The sequence below is a fragment of the Macaca mulatta genome, chromosome 19, assembly GCF_049350105.2.
Source record: "Macaca mulatta isolate MMU2019108-1 chromosome 19, T2T-MMU8v2.0, whole genome shotgun sequence".
NCBI lineage: Eukaryota > Metazoa > Chordata > Mammalia > Primates > Cercopithecidae > Macaca > Macaca mulatta.
The window spans coordinates 45,108,471-45,129,460 of record NC_133424.1 but is presented as its reverse complement, the minus strand read 5'-3'; the positions used below and the strand labels follow the sequence as shown (position 1 = coordinate 45,129,460).

The window sequence follows — 20,990 nt, the reverse complement described above, 5'->3', positions numbered from 1 at the left end:
CATTTTCCTGTCTCTGGAGAATCAGGAGGGAAGGCAGGGCTGAGATGGGATGGGGCTATCTTGGCAGACAGCATTCCCCCAAGAACGTGGGTTGGCCTCCAGGGAGGGGAAGAGAGCAGGCTCTGATGGGCTTAGTCAAGTTAAATATTCTCTTGGTCAGTGGCTTAATGGATACAGTTTCCCCATTTCTCACATCTGTGCTTTCCCTTTTTTTTTTTTTTTTTTTTAGATGAAGCCTCGCTCTGTCACCAGGCTAGAGTACAGTGGTGAGATCTCGGCTCACTGCAATCTATGCCTCCCGGATTCAAGCGATTCTCGTGTCTCAGCCTCCCAAGTAGCTGGGACTACAGGCACATGCCACCATGTCTGGCTAATTTTTTTTTTTTTTTCTGTAATTTTAGTAGAGACGGGGTTTCACCATGTTGGCCAAAGCTGGTCTTGAACTCATGACCTCAGGGGATCCACTCACCTCGGCCTCCCAAAGAGCTGGGATTACAGGCATGAGCCACCACACTCGGCTGTGCTTTCTCTTTTTAATTTTATTTTGAGACAGGGGCTTGCTCTGTTGCCTAGGCTGGAGTGCAGTGATGCGAACATGGCTCACCGCAGCCTCAACCTCCTGGACTCAAGTGATCCTCCCACCTCAGTCTCCTGAGTAGCTGGGACTATAGGCACAGGACACCATGCCTGGTTCATTTTTAAATTCTTTTGTAGAGATGGGGTCTCACCAAATTGCCCAGGCTTGTTTTGAACTCCTGTGCTCGAGCAATTCTCCCGCCTCGGCCTCCCAAAGTGTTGGGATTACAGGCATGAGTCACTGTGACCCGCTCACTTTCCTTTTTTCAAATGTGTTAGTGGTTTGGTTCACAGATATATACATAAGCAAAACCAACATAGTGCAACACGCTCATCACAGCCTGAACACTTGAGTCCAGGCTTGGGGGTCTGGAGAGGTGAAGGGAGGCCATGCCTGTACCACCTTCCCCACCAGATCTGCCAACAGCATATGCACCGAGCACATAGAGACCACACTGCTGCTCTCTGGTCGGTCCTCAAATCAGGAAGCTTTGGGATTTGGGACTTGGGATGTTAAGGTCCTATTCAGTAGCCACACCAGGTCCCAAGTGTGGGGAGTGGTGGTTCCCGAGGACTCATGCCGGAGTACCTGATTGTGGCTGTTTCCGTGAATTACAAACCAAGGGCTAGAGCTGTAATTTATAAAATATCCTTTATTTATTCTAAGGAACAGTCAAGCAGTAGCTTAAAAAAAAAAAAAAAAAGACACATTTTTTGAAAGATATTATTAGTGTTGTGACCTGGCATTGGGCCCCCAGTGAGTGGGACAGTGGCTGGGGCCACCTGCTGTGGCTTTGCGAGTTCTCTGTACTCACTGGCAGGGGTTTGGTGGGAAACTGGGAAGCTTTGGCACGGTTCTGTCCAGTTGCTTATAATCAAGAATAATGAGTTTTGAGGTTTACAAAGAGCAGAAGTAACATTTATACTGCTGGCATTTGACAAAAGATTGCTTATAATATACTCATTCCAGGAAGTGTAAAAATGCTTTAAAGGAATGATAATTTGTACTTACTGTTTATGGGGACTAGATATATTAGAATTATAGCATCATTATGGGAACATAGTATTTCTCTATAAATTCAGAAATTCTCTGGTTGATGTAAAATCATACTTCCTGGTTTTACTTAGTTAGTAAAGAAATAAATAAATTAGAGTAACATTTAGTCAGGTAGTTACTCCTTTTTCCCCTTCTTTATTAATAAATTTTATTTTTAGCACAATGATTTACCCAAAAAGAGAGTTTGAGAATGTTCGAGAATCTCTACCACTTGGTAACCATGCTGGCTGTTATATCAGAAAAATCCATAAACACACACAGCAGCGAGCTGTTTTCACAAGACTTCCTTGCTAATAAACACAACACTTTCTCCTCCACTCAGATGGGAGCCTCAGATGCCAAAACGCAGATGTGCCAACTATAGGCTCGTTGCTAAGCAAAGAAACCTATCAAGTTTGTCCAGCAAATTCGATTGTACAATGGAATGGCGTCTGCTCTGCGGCCTTGGACAGGGAGCGGCTGGTCTCTGCGGCTGTCCCCTGAGGCAAGTCGAAGCTGGTGGCCCTTAGGGGGCAGGTAAAATGGTTCTCATGGGTTAGAACATAAGGGCTTTGAGAAAAAAATGCAAAAGTCTCATTAAAATTGGAGGCCTATGTGAATCTGTTTACATAGAGGCATACTGAGATCTCATTCTGTGCTCAGGTGAACTGCAGGTCTCACGCTGGCAGCACGACTCGGCCCCCCCCAGCTGGCCTGAGCCACCGCCTGCCACCTCCCCATACCATTACGTGGGGGTCTAGAGAGGACATCATCCCCAACCAAGGAACAGTGAGAGAAAATCCCAAACATTTAAGACAGGGTTCAAAAGCACCCAGACGCCTTCTGTCTCTTTCCCAGTTCCCATCTGGCTAGGGGCTGTGAATCAGGATTCAGAATCTGTGCTGCCCGGAGGAGACAGGCACCCAAATGCAATAAATAACACCAAGCTCAAGACCCAGCGACTGACCTTCCCCCACCACCGCTGCGGGTTATTCCTCGATGTGAACTGAAGATCCAAGGGAGGAATCCATTCTGCCCCCAAACCTCCCTGCACAACATCGAATGCGGGAGTCCGGCTGCTGCTTCTGCACAGGACAGAGCCTCCAGTCTTTTGCTTGAGAGCATCATTTATGGCATGGACTGGGAACGCAATGTGTTCACACAAACGCACGACAATTGTACATCAGCATCTTTACAATATTAAAGGAGCCATATACAAGTCTACAGCCATTGTACACAGGATGGTGATGGCTGGGGAGCCCCGCCCACCAGTCCTCTGTGGTTTCTCCACTGGAGAACACTCCGGGAGCTGTCACAAGGCCGGGGGGGCAGTGTCCATCTTTGGGCCTGTCGTGGTGGGGGCAGCAGGGCTGCAAGGACTCCTCAGGGCCAGTCCTCACTGGAATCGGGGTTCAAGAGCGCCAGGTCTGCCTGTGTCCAGGTCTCGTCGGCAGGCTAGTGTAACAAGTTTAATTAAAACTCTGTGCATATTCGCATGAGAAAACTGGAGCTGGGGATGGCTCCCTGAGCTGGGGACCTAGAAGACGCTGCTGACAGATGGGCCCCTTTGTGGTGGGGCCCATTCCTGAGGTAAGGTGCAGCCCTGAGCCTGGTCCGAATGGGAGGAGACTTCTCCAGCAGCCCAGGTGCCGGTCCACACAGACAGAACCAGAAGCCCCCGGGCAGTAGGAGGTCAGGTGACCTGGGGAGTGCAGCCTGAGCCCCCAACGGCAGCAAAGGTGAAGGTCTCAGGTGGTTACAGAGTCACTCAGCCCTCAGGCCCCCACCACTCTCCTCCCAGCAGCCCTGCAGCACACATCCCTGCATCTGTCCCGAGAGCCCCAGCCCTGCAGGCATCTGGGCCTGAATGCCAGGCAGCTGGTCCACCCTGTGGCCATGCTGCACGTCCGACTGAGAACTGAGCACCAGATAAAGAAGCGTTGGTCCTTGTCAGCCTCTCTGACTTTTGCAGTTAGGGTTGCATCCATTTTAAATACTGTAGAAAAATAAGCCATCTCGGACGCTAGGAGACCCGCCAGAGTCTGCCCTGCGTGGAGAGGGATAAACAGCTCCTCTGAAGTAGCTGCAGACGACTCTTCCAAACCCACCCCAGCAGGCCCTGGGGCCTCAGAGGATGCTGCGCCAGGCTGGGAAGCTGAGGGGCTGGGAGAGCTGGCAGCCGAGTTCCCACTGCTGCATCTTTGGGTCACATCAACAGTCCTTCTGCAGGCATGCCTCCAGCATCCTACATTCTGTTGCCATGACACCTGGGGCCCTGGTGCTTGCTGGGCCAGCTTTGGACCCTCTAGCCTCACCCTCAGTCTCATGCCCATGGCCAAGCATACACAGGCAGAACTCCCCAGCACTGTTTCCAGGTTCCTGGGGGGGCCCAGGTAGGCACTGAAGCAGGGCCTAGTCCAGGGGTTCCTGCTTGATCCGAACAGCAGTGGGGGCGGGCTGCGGCCGCCGCTCTTCCCGGCAAAGCACGTACTCGCTGAACTGGGAGGAGTCCACGCCGCCCCCACAGGACGCGGCCACGCTGAAACCCCTCTGGAACAGCCGCTCCAGGACCTGCCCAGGAAGAAACAGAGGTCATCAAGGCCAAGCTGCAAGAGGACACCTGGCTTGGCCTGGCAGGCAGGTGGGTGCCTGCTGGAGCAGCCAGCCAGAGCACCTTCTGTGATGGTATCAGTCTCGCTCACCGACCAAGGTCCCTACAGAACCACGTGCTGGGTTCCACCATCAGAGGGACAGAAGTTGCCAGGCCCAGTGACCCCTCAGGTTACCAAACCCAGTTGGATGACCTCACCCAGGTCACCATTCTGCTGCCCTCAGGGCCTTGATTCCAGGAGGCAAAAAGAGCCTTTGGGTCCCTTCTTTCTTCTGTAGGGTGTAACCTGTGCCCTTTCTCCAGACACATGGCCCCAAGCATCCTGCCTAACTGAGTCCTGCCCCAATAATGGAGAGTTCCCTGTCCTTCAGCCTCTAGGCATCCAGCGGCTTCCCTGAGCTGTGCATTCCAGGTAGTTTGAGGCCTGGGGGCACATCAGCTAGTGGGAGCTCTGGAGGGAGAGAAAAAGGAGAAGTCTTCTCAATATTTGAGTCTCTGCAGGCATCCACAACTATGTGGGTTTGTGTCTCTGTGAGGGTGAGGTCTGATGACTGTGTGTAACACCTGTCTCCTGCAACTAGCAAGTTCTGACCAACAGGCTGTGGAATGCATGCATGGGGGGACCTCTTCCCTGCAAAGCCCATTCTACCCTAAACCGGAAATGTGCCAAGCTCTTGGGTCTGCGAAGAGCTGTTGGAAAATAGGCCCTCACTCCATCTGAGCTGTCCAATTCTTGGACCCATCCAGGAAGAGCCGGTCCAGGGATTCTCTTGGCAGCTGGTGGGTGCCTGCGGCTCCCAGGTCAGCAGGGAGAGGGAAGGGGCTCCAGGCCACCTTTCCATTCAGCCTCTGTCCTGCCCCGCCTGTTGCCTGGGTTTAATTCGAATCCAAAGTCAGAATGTGGGTGTCAAATGAAGCACACTTTGTTGAAAATACTCTGGGCCATTTTTATAGAACATCCTTTTGGAGAAAAAAAAAAAAGTTCAGATCGATTTTTTTAAGTCCATCCCCCAGGCACCATCATTTAATTATGAGAGGGACATAAATTATGCATCCACACATTGTTGCCTTTTTTGTAGGATGGCACGGAGGGCTTCACCATTTCAGGGATCGCGCCTCCCTCCAGCTCACTCTGCCCCTGGAGGGCTCCGCGGACACCAGGGGTGCGGCGGGGAGGGGGCAGCGCGCAGCCCTCACCTGTACCGAGTTGAGCCGGCAGTAGCCGTTGAGCGGGAAGCGGATGACGTGCGTGGGGTCCTGGTTCCAGCCGGCGTTGACGGAGTTGCACATGACGTCTCCGGTCTCAGGGAAGACCTCCTCGATAAGGGCCTTCTCGCCGCTGAGTGCGATCCGCTCGCCCAAGTCGGGCGTGACGCGCACCACCAGGCAGTCACAGGCCCGGCTGCGGCGTCGCTGCTCCTGCTCCTGCTGCCAGCGCTCCAGCTCGCGCACCATGGGCTGGAGCTGATAGTAGCGCGCCTCCTCGTACAGCAGGCTGAAGTCCTGGGGACAGGCGCACAGGGTGTTGATGTAGGTGTCGGGGTAGGGGTGGGTGGGGGGAGCGGGGGAAGGGGGAGGTGGGAGGCGGCCTGCCGGTTCCAACCAATTCTGCAGGAACTGCGACTCCCAGGGCATCGTGTGGACTGGGCCGGTTGCACCCATTGTACAGATGGGGCAACTGAGTGTTTGCAAGTATAAGGAACCTAGCCTTGTCCCAAGGGCAGCCGCTGATGTGCACCTGTGCCAGCCCCCCTGAACTCTTCCATCTGGCCCCAGGGACTGGGCAGTGAAGCCTCCCCATGGAAAGACCGGAAGCTCCACTAAAGGAGGAGGCTGTGCCTATGCCTGGGGACCTGCTGCTGCCTTAGAATCCCACCGAGAGAAGAGATCATGCTGGGCACAAGGCAGCCGGCCTGTGCCCATCCTGGAGAAGCTCACAGCCCACCTGGAAGCAAAAACAGTTCTTCTCCAGCCAGGCCTGCCTGGGTCAGATTTTCACCTTTATCATCAACCAGCCCTGAGACCTCTAAACCTCTATACCTCACTCACTGAACGTCTCAGTTCCTTTTTTTTTTTTTTAAAAGACGGACTCTCTCTGTCACCCAGGCTAGAGTGCAGTGGCTCGATCTTGGCTCAAAGCAAACTCCACGATTCTCATGCCTCAGCCTCCCAAGTAGCTGGGACCTACGGGCGCCTGCCACCACACCCAGCTAACTTTTATATTTAGTAGAGACGGGGTTTTTCCATGCTGGCCAGGCTGGTCTTGAATTCCTGCCCTCATGTGATCCACCCGCCTCGGCCTCCCAAAGTGCTGGGATTACAGGTGTGAGCCACTGCACCTGGCCTCAGTTCCCTTATGTATAAAATGGATATAAACAACCAGTTCAGGGAATTAAAGTGAGGATCAAAGGATGCAAGATGTGTCAAGTGCCTGGTCCAGCCCCTGCCCAAACAAGCAGAGTGTGATAAAGTGTCCAGGGAGGGGAAGCCTGCCCCCTGCCAGGCAGCCCCCTTCTGGGCGGAGCAGGCTCACACAGACCGTCCCTCAGGCACTGATAGTGGCCCCATGCCCCGGGTCACATATGCACACCATACACGCTCACCCATACCCACCCCACCAGGAGTGGCCAAGGTCCCATAGGTCCCATGACTCATGCCTGAGGAAGAGGCAAGGAAGCCCAGCCCCCTGACCTACAGGCCCTAAGTCCCTTCCACCTGCTGGTCCTGGCTTTTGGAACTGCCTCCAGGGAGGCCTAGATTCTAACCCTGACCCCTGAGCCTCTCATTGGTCAGTGGCCCCTCCTGCCTCTTCTGCCCCATGCAAGGGTTCCTCAGGGCTCTATCCTGGGCCTCTGCTCTCTCCACTCTCACTTGCTCCTGAGATTTTTATTTTATTTGTTAAGACAGGGTCTCATTCTGTAGCCCAGACTGTAGTGCAGTGATGTGATCATAGCTCTCTGCAGCCTTGAACTTCCAGGCTCAAAGGATCCTCCTGTCTCAGCCTCCCAAGCAGCTGAGACTACAGGCATGAGCCATCATGCCAGAATAATAATAATTATTATTATTTGTAGACACAAGGTCCAGGCTGGTCTGGAATTCCTGGGATCAAATGATCCTCCTGCCTTGGCCTCCCAAAGCACTGGGATTACAGGTGTGAGCTACCTCTCCTGGCCATTCTCCTGAGATTTTAAATGATAACTGCATACCAGACAATCCCATCTTTTGTCATGGCCCAGAATTTCCCCATCTGATGCCCCACCAGCTTGCCCATGCAGGGGCAGAAACCCCACTCCCACAGCCTGGTCCACCCCGGGCCTCGACTTACCAACTCAGAATTCAAGCCACAAGCCCCGGGGCACCCGCAAGAGGCCCTTTACACTGCCACAACCACATGCTTTTGCTTGCTTGCTTGCTTATTTATTTATTTACTTACTTACAGAATTTCGGAATTTCGCTCTGTTGCCCAGGCTGGAGTGCAGTGGTGCTTGCTTACTTACTCACTCACTTACTTACTTAATTTCGCTCTGTCGCCCAGGCTGGAGTGCAGTGGTGCGATCTTGGCTCACTGTAACCTCCGCCTCCTGGGTTCAAGCAATTCTCCTGTCTCAGTCTCCTAAGTAGCTGGGACTACAGGTGCCCACCACTATGCTCAGCTCATTTTTGTATTTTTAGTAGAGATGGGGTTTCACCATATTGGTCAGGCTGGTTTCAAACTCCTGACCTCAGATGATCCACCTACCTCGGCCTCCCAAAGTGCTAGGATTACAAGTGTAAGCCACTGCGCCTGGCCTTTTTGAATTAAAAAAAAATTTTTGTATAGACAGGGTCTCGCTATGTTGCCCAGGCTGGTCTTGAACTCCAGGCCTCAAAGGATCCTCCCCACTCGGCCTCTCAAAGTGCTGGGATGACCGTAGTGAACCACTGTGCCTGTGCTAAACAGAAGTCTGATGTGCCACCTTGCGCCATCTTCTCTATCTCCATCCCGGTCCATCCAAAGCCTCCACCCAGCCTCCCTTGGCCTGGGGAAGGGGCCTCATCCATAATTGCCTCACTGCACCCACCCCCACCCCTCCCTGCCTCCTTCCCCACACAACAGTCAGAGAGATCTTCCCAATTTGCAGACTTAACTGCCCTTCCCTTGCACACACCCCTTCCACTGCATTCAGAGTTAAATGCCAGGCACTGGGCCACCCGCCAAGGTCCTGACATCAAACAGCAACCTCCTTTCCTGCCCTTCCCCTCCCAGGCCATAAGGCTCCAGGCTTGATACCTTCTTTCCAGTTCTGGAATGCATCAAGCCATCTGCCGCCCCCATCCCCTGCACCAAGGCCGTCACACCTGTTTGGCCCCGTTCTGCCTTTACCACCCAGATGAACTTTGTGTCTTTCAAACCCACCCAGCCCAGGTCACATGGAATTCAAGTTCAGTATCTGTCTGCCTCCTAGACTGTAAGTGTTGTGGGGCAGGGCCTAATGTGTGTGTTTCACTGTTTTCAGCCTGAATTCAGTGGCTGGCACCCAGTAACTGCGTTGGATGAAAGACAAGGCCCCAGGGCTACTGGTCCTTTGAATAGAGGATGGAATGAAGGAAGGAAGGACAGATATTTGCTAGTATTAGTATATGCCAGTGTACCCTAGGTCTGAGTTTCCTTCCTCCCAGGGTCCCTGACACGTGAGAGGGGCTCACCACTGAGGCAGGACCCAGGGAACCAGGTCACCTGCCCTGACGGGCTCACCCTGAGACCTGGAGGTTACCTTGTTTAAAGGGTATCTGTTTCGGTCATCAGGGCTTTTCTCCCTGCAAATTGCCCAACACGGAACAGACTTTTTTTTTTTTTTTTTTTTTGAGAGAGAGTCTTGCTCTGTCATCCAGGCTGGAGTGCAGTGATGTGATCTCAGCTCACTGCAACCTCTGCCTCCACCTCCTGGGTTCAAAAGATTCTCCTGCCTCAGCCTCCCAAGTAGCTGGTGTTACAGGCGCCTGCCACCACACCTGGCTAATTTTTGTATTTTTTTAATACTTTATTTTTCAAAGTCTAATTACAGCTATCCTTTTATTTTTTTCTTTTCTTTTCCTCTTTTTTTTTTTTTTTTTTTTTTTGCGATGGAGTCTTGCTCTGTCGTCCAGACTAGAGTACTTGGCCCACTGCAACCTCTGCCTCCTGGGTTCAAGTGATTCTCCTGCCTCAGCCTTCCGAGTAGCTGGGATTACAGGCCTGCCACCACGCCTGGCTAATTTTTGTATTTTTAGTAGAGACAGGGTTTCACCATCTTGGCCAGGCTGGTCTCAAACTCCTGACCTCATGATCCACCCACGTTGGCCTCCCAAAGTGCTGGGATTACAGGCGTGAGCCACCGTGCCCGGCCTAATTTTTGTATTTTTAGTAGAGATGGGGTTTCACCAAGTTGGCCAAGCTGGCCTCGAACTCCTGACCTCAAGTGATCCACCCACCTTGGCCTCCCAGAGTGCTGGGATTACAGGCATGAGCCACCGCGCCTGGCCGATGGAACAGATTTATGAACCTCTAACTACTATATCGCTGGCACGCGCCCATGTTTAAACACGACAAATGTTCAGCTGGGGTACGTTCCGCAGCTTAATTGTTGTTATATACCCTGATAAATAAGCTAAAAATGTGAGAAAACAAAATTAGTTTAGAAAAACTGATTTAGCCCTCGGCTTCATCGTTTAACTTTTTATGGTTACCATGACAACCAGGGGTCCATTTATTAAGTCACAGCGTCCCCTGTGTAATGCCATCGCACAGGCAGCGCAGGGGGGCCGCCAGCCATGGACTTACCTTAAAGTCATCCGGGAGCAGCAGCTTGGACGTCCGCAGGAAGCTCAGGACGTAGCGGAAAATCTCCCCATCCCGGTCAATGAAATAATGTTGCTTCAAACTGTCCAGGACGATGGGTTCCGTGCCATTGAAGAGGCGGCTTATTCTAGGAGAGACAGGTGAGGTGGGATGTCTGAAGGATGGGGCCAAGTCCACCTGTCTTCCCACGCCCTGCCCCCATTCCTTAGGGCCCACACGGCTGGAGGGGCGAGGGACCTGACGTAGGTGACTCTGGAAGTGTTCCAGGCCTGGCAACATCTGCACACACCCGGGGCAGCCAGGCTACAGTTGACAGGACACACCACACATCCTGCCTACACCCGCGAGTCACAGCCAGAGAGGGGCACACCCAGCTGTACACACCAGCCCGCCAACACATGTTATGTTACAGGCCTGGAAAGCTATGGCAAGACACAGGCACCTTATCCCCTACACACAAACCAGCTGGTCACAGGCCTGGTGCACACACCCTGCCAGACAGATCCATCCAGAAAATGCACATGAACCATCCAATACCCCTGCCAACAGCTACACACCCAGTAAACCAGCCAGGACATACATCCTCCCCACCCAACCCATGTAAACAAGTGTGAGACACAACAGGCCTGTGCAACAGGCACGGGGTCACACGGTCCCTTCCTTCCCAACACACACATATCACGCGGACCCAGACACATCCAGTAAAGGACACGCACCTGTCAATACCAGGTACCTAGAGACATGACGGCACAAATCCCCTACTGCCGCTCACTCGGGGAGCCCACAGGGAGAAAACAGAGGCAGACAGGAGGGATGGCAAGTGTGTCACGGTACACACAAGCAACAGGGCCCTTGCACACATGCCACAACACAGACATACACACACACCAGTATGTACACACACAGAAAAAATGCACATACATGCGCCACAGTGCATACATATGTGCACACATGCCGGAGTATATGCATACCACACCTAGTGGTGGGGGATGGGGACTGGAGAGAAGGCAGGTGCCGGTACCCTGTCCTCTGAAGGGCAGTGGTTCTAACAAATGCAAGACCGGGAGAAGGGTCTTGGGGAGCCCCTGATGCCTGTCCCTGTCCACTCCAGGGAGAAGGAGCCAGGTCTCAGAGCCAGGACTGATACCACCTCCCCAGTGCCCAGAGCGGCCAGCTCTGGTTTGGAAACTGCCCTGGCAAAACCCAGGTCGAGCTATGGATAACTAGGAACCCTAAAGAGGGGTGGGGATAGCCAAGGGCTTGGCTTGGTGTTCGAACAGGAGGGAGGTTGGCATTGTTTCCCCAAAGGCAGCACCACCACATCCTTCAGCAGGCAGGGCCACACTCCTGCCCAGCTGGACCCTGCCAAGGTGGCAGCTTCTCTGCACAGCTGGGAGAACAGTAGCTCCAGCTTGGGACCCAGGCTTCTGAGCCTCGCCTGCACACAAGCTGGAGCCTAAATCCTTCACTCTCTGCCTGCACCAGCAGGGACCCCTGCAGGGATGCCCCCTGTCCCAACAGCAGCCCATTCCTCTGTCCACTCCAAGTCAGCTGCCTCCAGGGTCCTGCCCCACTGCCACCTGCACCCAGGACACACTAGCTGGGCAGGAGCTGAGGGGGTTAGAGCACCCAAGTCTGCCCTCAGGGCCTCCCGTCCACACCATCCTATGCTCTGATGGCCTGGAACACTCAATGCATCAGCCATGATGGTCTGTCCAGGTATGGAGTCTCTGGGAACACAGTGCAGATTTCTGGCCTAACAGGGTAGTATAAAGGACACAGTTTAGCTGGGCACCGTGGCTCACACCTGTAATCCCAGCACTTTGGGAAGCTGAGGTGGAGGATTGCTTGAGGCCAGGGGTTCGAGACCAGCCTGGACAACACAGCAAGACCCCGTCTCTACAAACAATTTAAAAGTTAGCTGGGTATGGTGGCATGCACTTGTAGCCCGCTTGGGAGGATGAGGTGGGAGGATCACTTGAGTCCAGGAGTTTGAGGTTGCAATGAGCCGGGATCACACCACGTACTCCAGCCTGACCAAGAAAGCCAAACACTGTTGTTTAAAAGAAAGAAAGAAAAGGGCAAGGCTGTCTCATGGATGGGCATGGGGATGTCAGAGTCTGCTGTGAGCCTGAGTCTGTGGAACCAGAGCTGCAGCCACCCAGATACAATTCATCTCAGAGCTGTAAAAGCCGAAGAGCCCTGTCAACCCCCTAGGCCTGGTGACAATGGCACTGCAGGTCACAGCCCCTGCTGGAAAGGCTTGTGGGTTCCACAGCTGGCTCCAGTTACAAAGGCCCTAGGACCTGGCCTAGCAGAGCGTGGGCATCCAGATGTCAGAGTGAGGGCCACCCGGCATTCCTGGAGACAGATGGGTCTGGCCCAGGCTGCCAGATACCATGGGCAGTGGTTGGCAAGTGGCTGAGGTCCACGTGTGGCACCGGTAGGAAGTAAGAGCTACATCCACAGGGGAGTCAGCAGATCCAAACCCTCGGCCTCTCTGGGAACTCTCCCCACCATTCCCAGTGGAGCGCCAAAGTCCATGTAAGCAGGCAGCATTCTAGGCCTGGCTGAGTTCCCGACCCTTCTGACGTCAGGTCTGGCTGAGGCTCTAGCTGGTCCTGTTGGTCTAGAAGACTCCTCATGCACCCACATTCCAGGGCTGGATAGGTTCTAGGCTGTCTCATTGGTCCAAGTTTAGAAGGTTCTCCATCTGCCTTATTTCAGGACAGGCTGATTCTAGATCTTTCCATGATTCAGTGTCGACTCCTGGATCAACCGGCAGCCATACAGCCTCTCCCAGGACAGAGGCCTTTCATGCCCTCGGCGTCCAAGGCTGCCAAGGACGTGAGCAGGTTGAGGAAAGGTGAGGATAATCACCATGGAGGAGCCCCCAGCCATTCTCAGCCCTGCAGGTGTGAGTTCCCAGCTCTGTCAGGGGCTCCACATTCCCCGTGGAAAACGGCCCAGGTCACCCCCTGAGAGAGGCTGCAGGGTTTGAGGCGCCAGCTTCCGAAGTCCTCCACGGAATTAGGTGACCAGTTCATGCTGCAACAGCTGGGACCCTCAGGGACAGAAAAGATGCCTCCAATCACCCGCCCTGTGTGCACAAGGGGGAACATCAGGACGGCCTTCGTCTTCTTGTTTATTTCCTTTTTTTTTTTTTTTTTTTTTTTAAGCTCTGGCTCCAATTTCCTGGCTGTTTCAGGCACGAGGCTTTAAGAGTTCTGAAGCTCTTGACCATCTTCATTTGATGCTTCCCACAGTCAGGATGGATGTCAGAGTGTGGCTGTGCTGGCGGCATCTAATAGGTGTCAAGCAGGCAGGACACCAGCAAGGGGGCCGGCCCAGGGAGTCCACTCCCAGCCCCGGCTGCACTCAGCTGTCTCAGGTGAGGACCAGTGACTGTTCCTAGGCAGACCAGACGAGGCACCCGGCACGAGGCTCTTCAGCACCCAGGCCACCCCGACCGCCGAGACCCAGAAGTCCAGGCAGAGTTCCCGGTGGGAACTGAGGGTGGAGGTCCCAGCTTTTACAGTGCTGCCTAGGGCAGGTCATCACCACCATCCAGAAACACCCTGAGGACCTTAGCACTCTTAGTCCTCCATCTCCAGGTGTCTCATAGATCAGTGACACTAGGTGAGATTGATTTTTTTCCAGAATTGGTGGCAAACAGTGCTTGTATTATAATAATTCACTACAAGAAGGACAAGAGAGATCTGAGGGGCTCTTGCCAGCACAGCTGCTTGACCCACTTCTCAGGCCCTCCGGCCCCCTGGCTCCTGATTGTCCTACAGGTCACACCATTCCTGATCTCTAGTCCAAAGCTTCAGGCCTGCAGAGCGCCCCCATGGCAGCCAGAGGCCATCCAGGCAGAACAACAGGTTCACCTTGAGCCCCAGCCATGGGGAAGAACGAACATAGACTGCCACCCCTTGGGCACACCAGGAGGGTCCCAAGTGCCAGATCACAGGGCCACAGGGGCCCTAGCTCCCCATGAGAGCACACCCTACATCGCAGAGCAGAGCAATGGGTGAGCAGCACAGTGCGGCTGGGTGAGGGGAGATGGCCCCCTGCCCTCGGCTCTCAGGCAGCAGCCAAGAGCCCAGAATGAGAAGCCCCTCCCACCCGCCTCCCCCAGGGCCTGGGCTGTGATTACTCCAGACAGGAAACTCTGATTTCAGGAAACACTCTTCAGAGAGGGTTGTGGGCAAAGGTTTTATGAATTTCACAAATGTCGTCAACCGATTAAGGGATGATCTATCTCAAACAACTCGGAAATGCCGCAGAAGGCAAAATGGAAATTAAATAAGCAGAATCCATCTCCCATCCTAGACAGGGCTCTGTGAGTGAGCACACAGGCCGATACTGCTCACCTGGCCCCGTGGCTCTTGTCCCCACCCCACAAGCCCCAAGGCCACAGGACCCCAGGCTAAGTCTCTGTCCACCTGGGGTACTGGAACACCAGTCACCATCTGCACCCTAGACTCTCTGAATTTGGAACTAGACACTGCATCCATTTCCAGTTTTTCCTCCTCAAGGGACCATGCCAGCCCCTGCACAGACTCCCCTGCAGCCCCAACAGGCTCAGAAAGCCACCGCCACGTACTACCATCCTCCCTGCTCTGAGCCACCACACCAGTGACAATGCAGCCTGCCACGTATGCTCCCCAGAGACGATCCCTCAGTGTCTGGGGGATTAATTAACGTCTCCTGTTATTTTAAATGCGTAACACAGGGGTGATGCCCCCAGTCTTGGCCATCCCACGCTCAGCCTTCAGCAGCCCCGGGGGAGCGGTGACCGCCTCTCTGTGCCAGGAGCAAACATCCTCGGCTGAGCAAGCTGCTCAGAGACCCACACCACCTCGGGTCAGTCCTGCTGCCGTGCCAACGGGGAAAGCAGGTCCCTCACCCAGGAGAGAAACGCCCTGCAGGGAAGAGCAGGAGAGCTGGCAGCACCCAGCACCCCGTACCTCTCGCAGGCCAAGGGCCTGGGCAGCCTGTAAGTTCAGCAGCATGGAGGGTACCTGTGAGCCCCCAACCAGAGTCCTGGCCTGAGATCCTTTATCCACTGCTGAGGTATGTGGTTCATTCCTAGTTAGTCACTGCAACACCAGCTCCAAGGAAAGCCTGCTGCTAGTCTCTAGGGCCCAGCAGTGGCCACCGAAAATGACAAAGATGACACACTGCTGCTTATCGCAGCTCCTCCTCCCCCCGCTTGTGAATTTCCCAGGGGTGGAATAGGAAATAGGATTAAATACCCACCCCCATAACCCCAAGACTTACCTACTCAGTATCACTCACAAATGACCCTCTGCAGAGGCCAGGCCTAAGTCTTCCTCCAGAGGAACCTTGAAGGTACGTGAGACTACCCAGCCCGCTGCTGGCAGGCTCAGGCAGGGCTGGCTCTGAATAAGCCCTAGGCCCCTGCAGGTGGGTCAGGAGGTGCACCTTGCACTACCAATGCTGCCAAGTCAGGGTCACAAGCCTCTGTGCACAGCAGCTTTCAACAGGCAGATTCGCACTCCCCAACCCCAGCTCCCTCAGGCTGTGTCAGCTTGTGCACCCTGGAGAGCCTGGTGGGTGGAGTGACAGGGGGGAGAGACCCCATCCCCCAGGCAGCAGATTACAGCTGCTGCCCTGACCCACACATGCCTGATGTTTCAAGGGGCTTACTCTTACCTGGAGTCAGGGTACTTGGTGAGCGTGGCCAGGCTGCTGGTGTACATGTGGCCGCCCACATCGATGTGCACAGGTGCATTGGACTTGGTGAGCTGGGCTGGCAGGGGGATGCCCTGGGCCGCCAGGGGAGACACAGGCGACCGGGTGAGAGACAGCCGGGACATGTTTCCTCCCTCCTAGAGATGAAAATAAAGCGGAACACAAGAGTTTCTCCACAACATGGCCATGCACTCCCTTTATTGCGAGTGTGATCACAGATCTAATCAGATCACTTCTGCCGGTGCCTGATCACATATTCAGCTGACAAATTATGGCCACCACTGTAATTAAGTGTATTTGCATCATTTTCTTCAAAGTACCAGAGGGAAAAAGAAAGATGCTTATTAGCAATAAGAAACCAAGAAAAAAAATTTTTCAAGGTGTCAGCCTCCAGGGGCATAAAACAAACTGCAAAATTCTAATTAAAGGTCATGGGCTTATGTGTTAGATGTGAAATATCCCCTGACAAACGAATCACCAATTTGTGAATTGGGATTCAGGGGTTTTTTGCAAGTTTGTCTCAGTAACGAGACACCTCTAAATTAGTGACTTCCTCAGCACCTAAGGCGTTGAGTTTTATACATGTAGTAAATTTCACATCAAATTAAGAGCATTTTTGTTTCAAAAATACATAATCCTACAGCCAGTCAACAGCCACCTTGAGTGTCATGGCCCCAAGGAAAAGCAGCCAGTGAACAGGTGCTGGGGAAGAAGGGAAAGAGGGGACCCCTGGTGGGGACCCAGCCCACCCTGCAGGCTCACCGCGGTGCCGGTGCTGCCGTGTGTGTGAAGCGAGGACCCGCTCGGCCGCTCCTTGCGGTGAGGCATCTAGGCTTCCATCCCTGCCCAGAGTATCTGCGGGAGGCATCGACGAAACCAGAGAAGGCTTATTCCTCATAGTCATCTACCATGGAGTCAAAGACACTTAGAATCGTTCTTTCTGCATGCTCTCTGAGACCCTGCGAGGTCCATGCAGCCCTCCCTGATTGACTCCACCACCACTATCTCTCTATCTGTCTCCACACCCCGAAGCAGGCCTCCAGGCTGTAGCAGATGACACACATACACATGCACACACACACGGTCACGCTCACACATGTGTTTTCTGGGCAGCTCCATGTCTGCTAATTCGGCTAATGACAGCACTGAAACATATGCTCACCATTATTGCCCCAAAATGTTTCAGAACAAATCAGACTTTCCTGGTATTTTTGTTTCAAGCCATGTTACCAAGCGTGTCTCCTCTTGCAAAAGCCTCGTGGACCAAGGCTCAGAAAGCACCCCTCACCCTCCATGGGCCGGGGAACCTAGGACCTCTCTTAGTACCATCCCCATGGTGATAAGATACAGCTTGCATCTGCCCCGACACAGGGAAGCCTTTATGCAGAAGTCCAGGCACACGGATAAGGGCAAGTCACCTGGGAAGCCACCTCTTCTCTGTGGCTCCCAATAGCAGAGAAAACCTGTCTTTGTTTGCCTAGTCTGCACCTCACAGTTTCTCCCCAGACTCCCAGAGTGGCGTTGTCTGTGCCTAATGCATTCCAGACCCCTTGCCATCACATACCCCTGAGGCATCAGGAGATGGCCAGGAGGAAGCAGAGAGCAAGCAGATCAACCAATGGACCCTTTCTACTGCTCCTCCCCAGAGGCACTCAGTGACTCTCCTCCGTGCTGTAGCCACCTGAAATAAGATTGTCCCTCAGTCCCCGGAAGCCACACCCAGGGGCGCTTTGCAGGCCCTATGCAGGAGGAACAGAATTCTGCAGCCCCGTTCACTGATTTACAGCTGTCTCAAAAGGGAGGAAGGAGGAGATTTGCACGTGAATAGTCACCCCCCTTCACACATCCACAGACACTGGCTTCCACAAACCTACCCTGGACGACTCTTGAAGGTTTAATCTTTAAGAGAGCAACCACATGACATTCTTGGGACCCATGGGATTGCTTTTGCCCATTAAAACTCTGGGATCAAAATCTGTGCCTTGAAATTCAACATCCAATTTTAATCCAATGAGAATCAAATCCTGCAAACGTAAGCAAGGTTGCTCTCCTGTGACTTAGTCTGCCCTGAGTGCCCGGGGAAGTTTCCTGACATAAAACTGGGGTGGGAGGTTGCAATGGGCAGACAGTGATGTGTAATGTATACCCTCACTGGGGCCTGTGGGCTCAGGGTCCACTGCTTTTGGCATTCCTGAGTTCCAGAAGCTTAAAAAAACAAAACCAGGTCACTTAGCTCAAGGAGTTCTGAGAACCAAAACAGACCTCAGGAATGGATTATCCTGCCCTAGGAGGCTCTGCTGGGGGAGGAGTCAGAAGGGAAGACGTGCTGAGGATAAACTGAACAGGAAGGAATTCTGGCCGAAATTCTATCAAAGCGGACTGCAAGATATTTTACCCAATACCAGGACACTATTCCAAAGTGACATGAACACCATGCCCCCATCACAGAAGCCGATCCACCGTTCTTAGCCCCTTTTACCTCCCAAGCACAACCTGATGTTTGTGGCAAACCAGAAACTTACCGTTGGAAGCCCCAGGCTTTACGCCTTGCCGTGAATCTCCAAGGCTTCCCCCAACAAGCGCATCTGTGCAGGACCACGACCCTCTTTCCGAGACCACTGCTTAAGTCAGAAGCACAAAAGTGGGTGCAGTGAGAGATACAAGTTCATTCCACCAGCACTAGCATCAAACCCACCACCCAGCCCCAGTGCGCCCTGGCCCGCCTGTTGCAGGGGCCTCAGAGATAGTGGTCGGGAGGGCCCACAGGTTTCCAAACTGGCCCGGTAGTGACCCGCTTCTCCAGCTGCGGCGGGAGACCCGGGTCCCCGCCCGCCCGCCGCCGAGCCCCGCCCGCCCGAGCAGAGAGAAGTGAGCAGAATGCCACGCTCATTTACACACAAAATGATTTTGTGTCCCATTGCGCTCGCAGTTGTTCGGCTCTCTGGGGGTGATTAAACTGGCTGAGCTGCGGCAGCTTGAGACGATTTCACTAAATCGCTTCTTCGTGAAGTCGCTTTTTTGCTAAGCTGTTATTTTAACCATGAAAGGTAAACAGAAGGCGCCTCTCGAGCTCCCTTCGGCTCCGCACTCAGGGCGCTGGCCCGGGGCGAAAGTCCCGGGGGCTTGCACAGTTGTCCCAGGGGTGGCCCCCGAGAGGCAGGCGGGCCACCTGGTGCGCGCCAGCTCCCCCCCCTCCCTCGCCCCGCCGCGGAGCCAGCCGTCCGGTGTGAACTTAGGGGCGACGGGAGACGGCTGGGCCAGAGCTGGAGGCGCCGCGGGGCGGGGTGGCCGCGGCACCCGAAGCGCCGGGCTGGGCTGGGAGGGGTTGCGGTGGAGGCGGGGCGGGGACAAAGTTAAATCAAGAGGCAGACACTTGGAGACCACAGATGGGAAGCTCGCCTAATTAAGGACGTAAAAGCGCTTTTGTTCTCAAAGTTTATTGTTGCCGGGATTAAAAAAAATTAATTGAAACTAATGCTGTTATTCACTCGTGCAGTTAAATTCCTTCATGCACATTTGAGATACGGAGCGAAAACTTGAAGCTTATCTTTCTGCAGTCGGGGGTGGGGGCCGCCAGAAGACAGAAAGGCGCTGCAGCGGCGGGGGTCCGCCCCCGGGTGTGTTTGCGAGTGTGCCCGGTGCGCGCGTCCAGGTCAGGGGGTGCGGGCGGGCAGCGGGGAACAGGATCTGCAGGCGGCGATCCCGTCTCATCGCGGCCCTCTCCCAGCCCCAAACCCTGCGCGCCCGGGACCACCACCAGCGCGACAGCCCCTCCTGCCAGGTTTCAGACTCTTGGGGTGGGCGTCAGAGGACGCACATCTGTCCCGCTGGAGACTTTCTCTGATTTTGGGCGCCAAGCCGGGCCTTGTCCACCTCGAAGCCCCAATTGCGTGAGCCCGTTTCTGACCCCGGAAACTCGCCAGCTCTGCAGGGCGCTCGGCCCAGAACAGGGGCCAGAGTGCGGGGACCTGCACGCGCGCGCGCGCGCGCACACACACACACACACACACACACACACACACCGCGCGGCAGGAAGCTCCGAGCCCGCCCGCGTGGGGAGGGTCCACCCGCGGCCAGGACCAGCCCACGTGGGCAGCCCCACTCTCGCACCAGGCCTTTGTGCTGGGCGCCCCCGCGCCGCCAGCCCCCGCCGCCCAGCAGAGGGACAAAGCGGCCGCCCCCGCCCAGGTCCGGACCCTGGCCGGGCGACTTTCTCAGTATCGCAGCCACTTCGGGGACAGGGGTGCGCGGCGCTGAGCGGTGGCCGCCCGCGCTAGGCTTACCTCGGAGCCGGAGCGGCAGATCGGGCTCGGGCGCAGCCCCCGCCCCCCGCAGCCGCCGGTCTCGGGCGCCGGGCGCAGCTTCGCCGCCTATGCTCGCTGCGCGGGTCGCTCCGGTCTCGTCCTGGAGTTACTTTCTCTCTCGCCCCCAACCCTCCCCCCACCCACCCCTCCCGCCCCGGCCCCCGCTTCGCGCGGCCCCTCGCGGCGCGGCGCGCCGGGGCCTCCCCTCCCCACCCTCCCCTCGCCTCCTCCCCTCCTCGCGGCCGCCGCCGCCGCCGCCTCCTCTTCGCGCCGCTCTCCGGCTGCCCTCCCGCCGCTCCCACCTCCTCTCCTCCCTCCTCTCTCTCCGGCGGCCTCCTTCGATTGCTGGAGAGAAAACCAGCCCCCCACTCCAGCCCGTAGCCCGCGCCTCGCCGCGGCCCAGCCCGGACGCAAAGGGCAGCGATCCGGCCCCAAATTACCCAGCGCGAGCGGGCGCGCGCGGCGACTCCTGGCTCGGGGCTCGGCTGCGCCGCGGGGCAGAGGATTAGAGTCGCAATTAGCTCCGCGCGCCCGCGCCTGCCGCGCTCGGCGACAAAAACGCGTCGTTTCCCCTCCTTTCGCCGGGCGATCCCCACCCTCCTCTCCCGGAGCCCGCGCCTTCCCGCCGGGGCCGCGGCCAGGACCCTCCAGGGAGCGGTGCGCCCAGGCCCCAGCGCCCTCCGCGGCCCAGCCCCCCGCCCCCCGCCGGCCGGCCACGCGGCGCCCGGGCCTCCTCCGGGCTCGAGGAGGGGGCGGGGGAGAGGCTGATTTTAATCATTGTCATTTCATCTGATGTAATATTTCCCCGGGCGCTTTCAGCTGGGCATAAATTTTCGGCTCCCAAATAAGTAACACAGGGCACGTTTCTCACATTTCTTGACTCCTCGGTTACAAAGGGGAGAGCAGCCGCCGCCGCGGCGCCCG

At 55.3% G+C, this 20,990-nt stretch overlaps 1 protein-coding gene across 13 annotated transcripts; it reads right to left on the bottom strand.

Annotated features, from left to right (window-relative positions):
* Window positions 1-1,211: 1,211 nt before the first annotated feature.
* On the bottom strand, window positions 1,212-20,742 carry KCTD15 (potassium channel tetramerization domain containing 15). 13 transcript variants are annotated; one of them, XM_077976213.1, is made up of 8 exons: window positions 20,507-20,657; window positions 18,285-18,380; window positions 17,327-17,443; window positions 16,525-16,617; window positions 15,724-15,899; window positions 10,024-10,168; window positions 5,421-5,726; window positions 1,212-4,183 (listed from the first exon to the last, which is right to left on the bottom strand). In XM_077976213.1, exons 4-8 carry the CDS (start codon window positions 16,588-16,590, stop codon window positions 4,025-4,027), a joined length of 852 nt encoding a protein of 283 aa, XP_077832339.1. In that variant the 5' UTR covers window positions 16,591-16,617; window positions 17,327-17,443; window positions 18,285-18,380; window positions 20,507-20,657; the 3' UTR covers window positions 1,212-4,024.
* Between the last annotated feature and the right edge of the window lie 248 nt (window positions 20,743-20,990).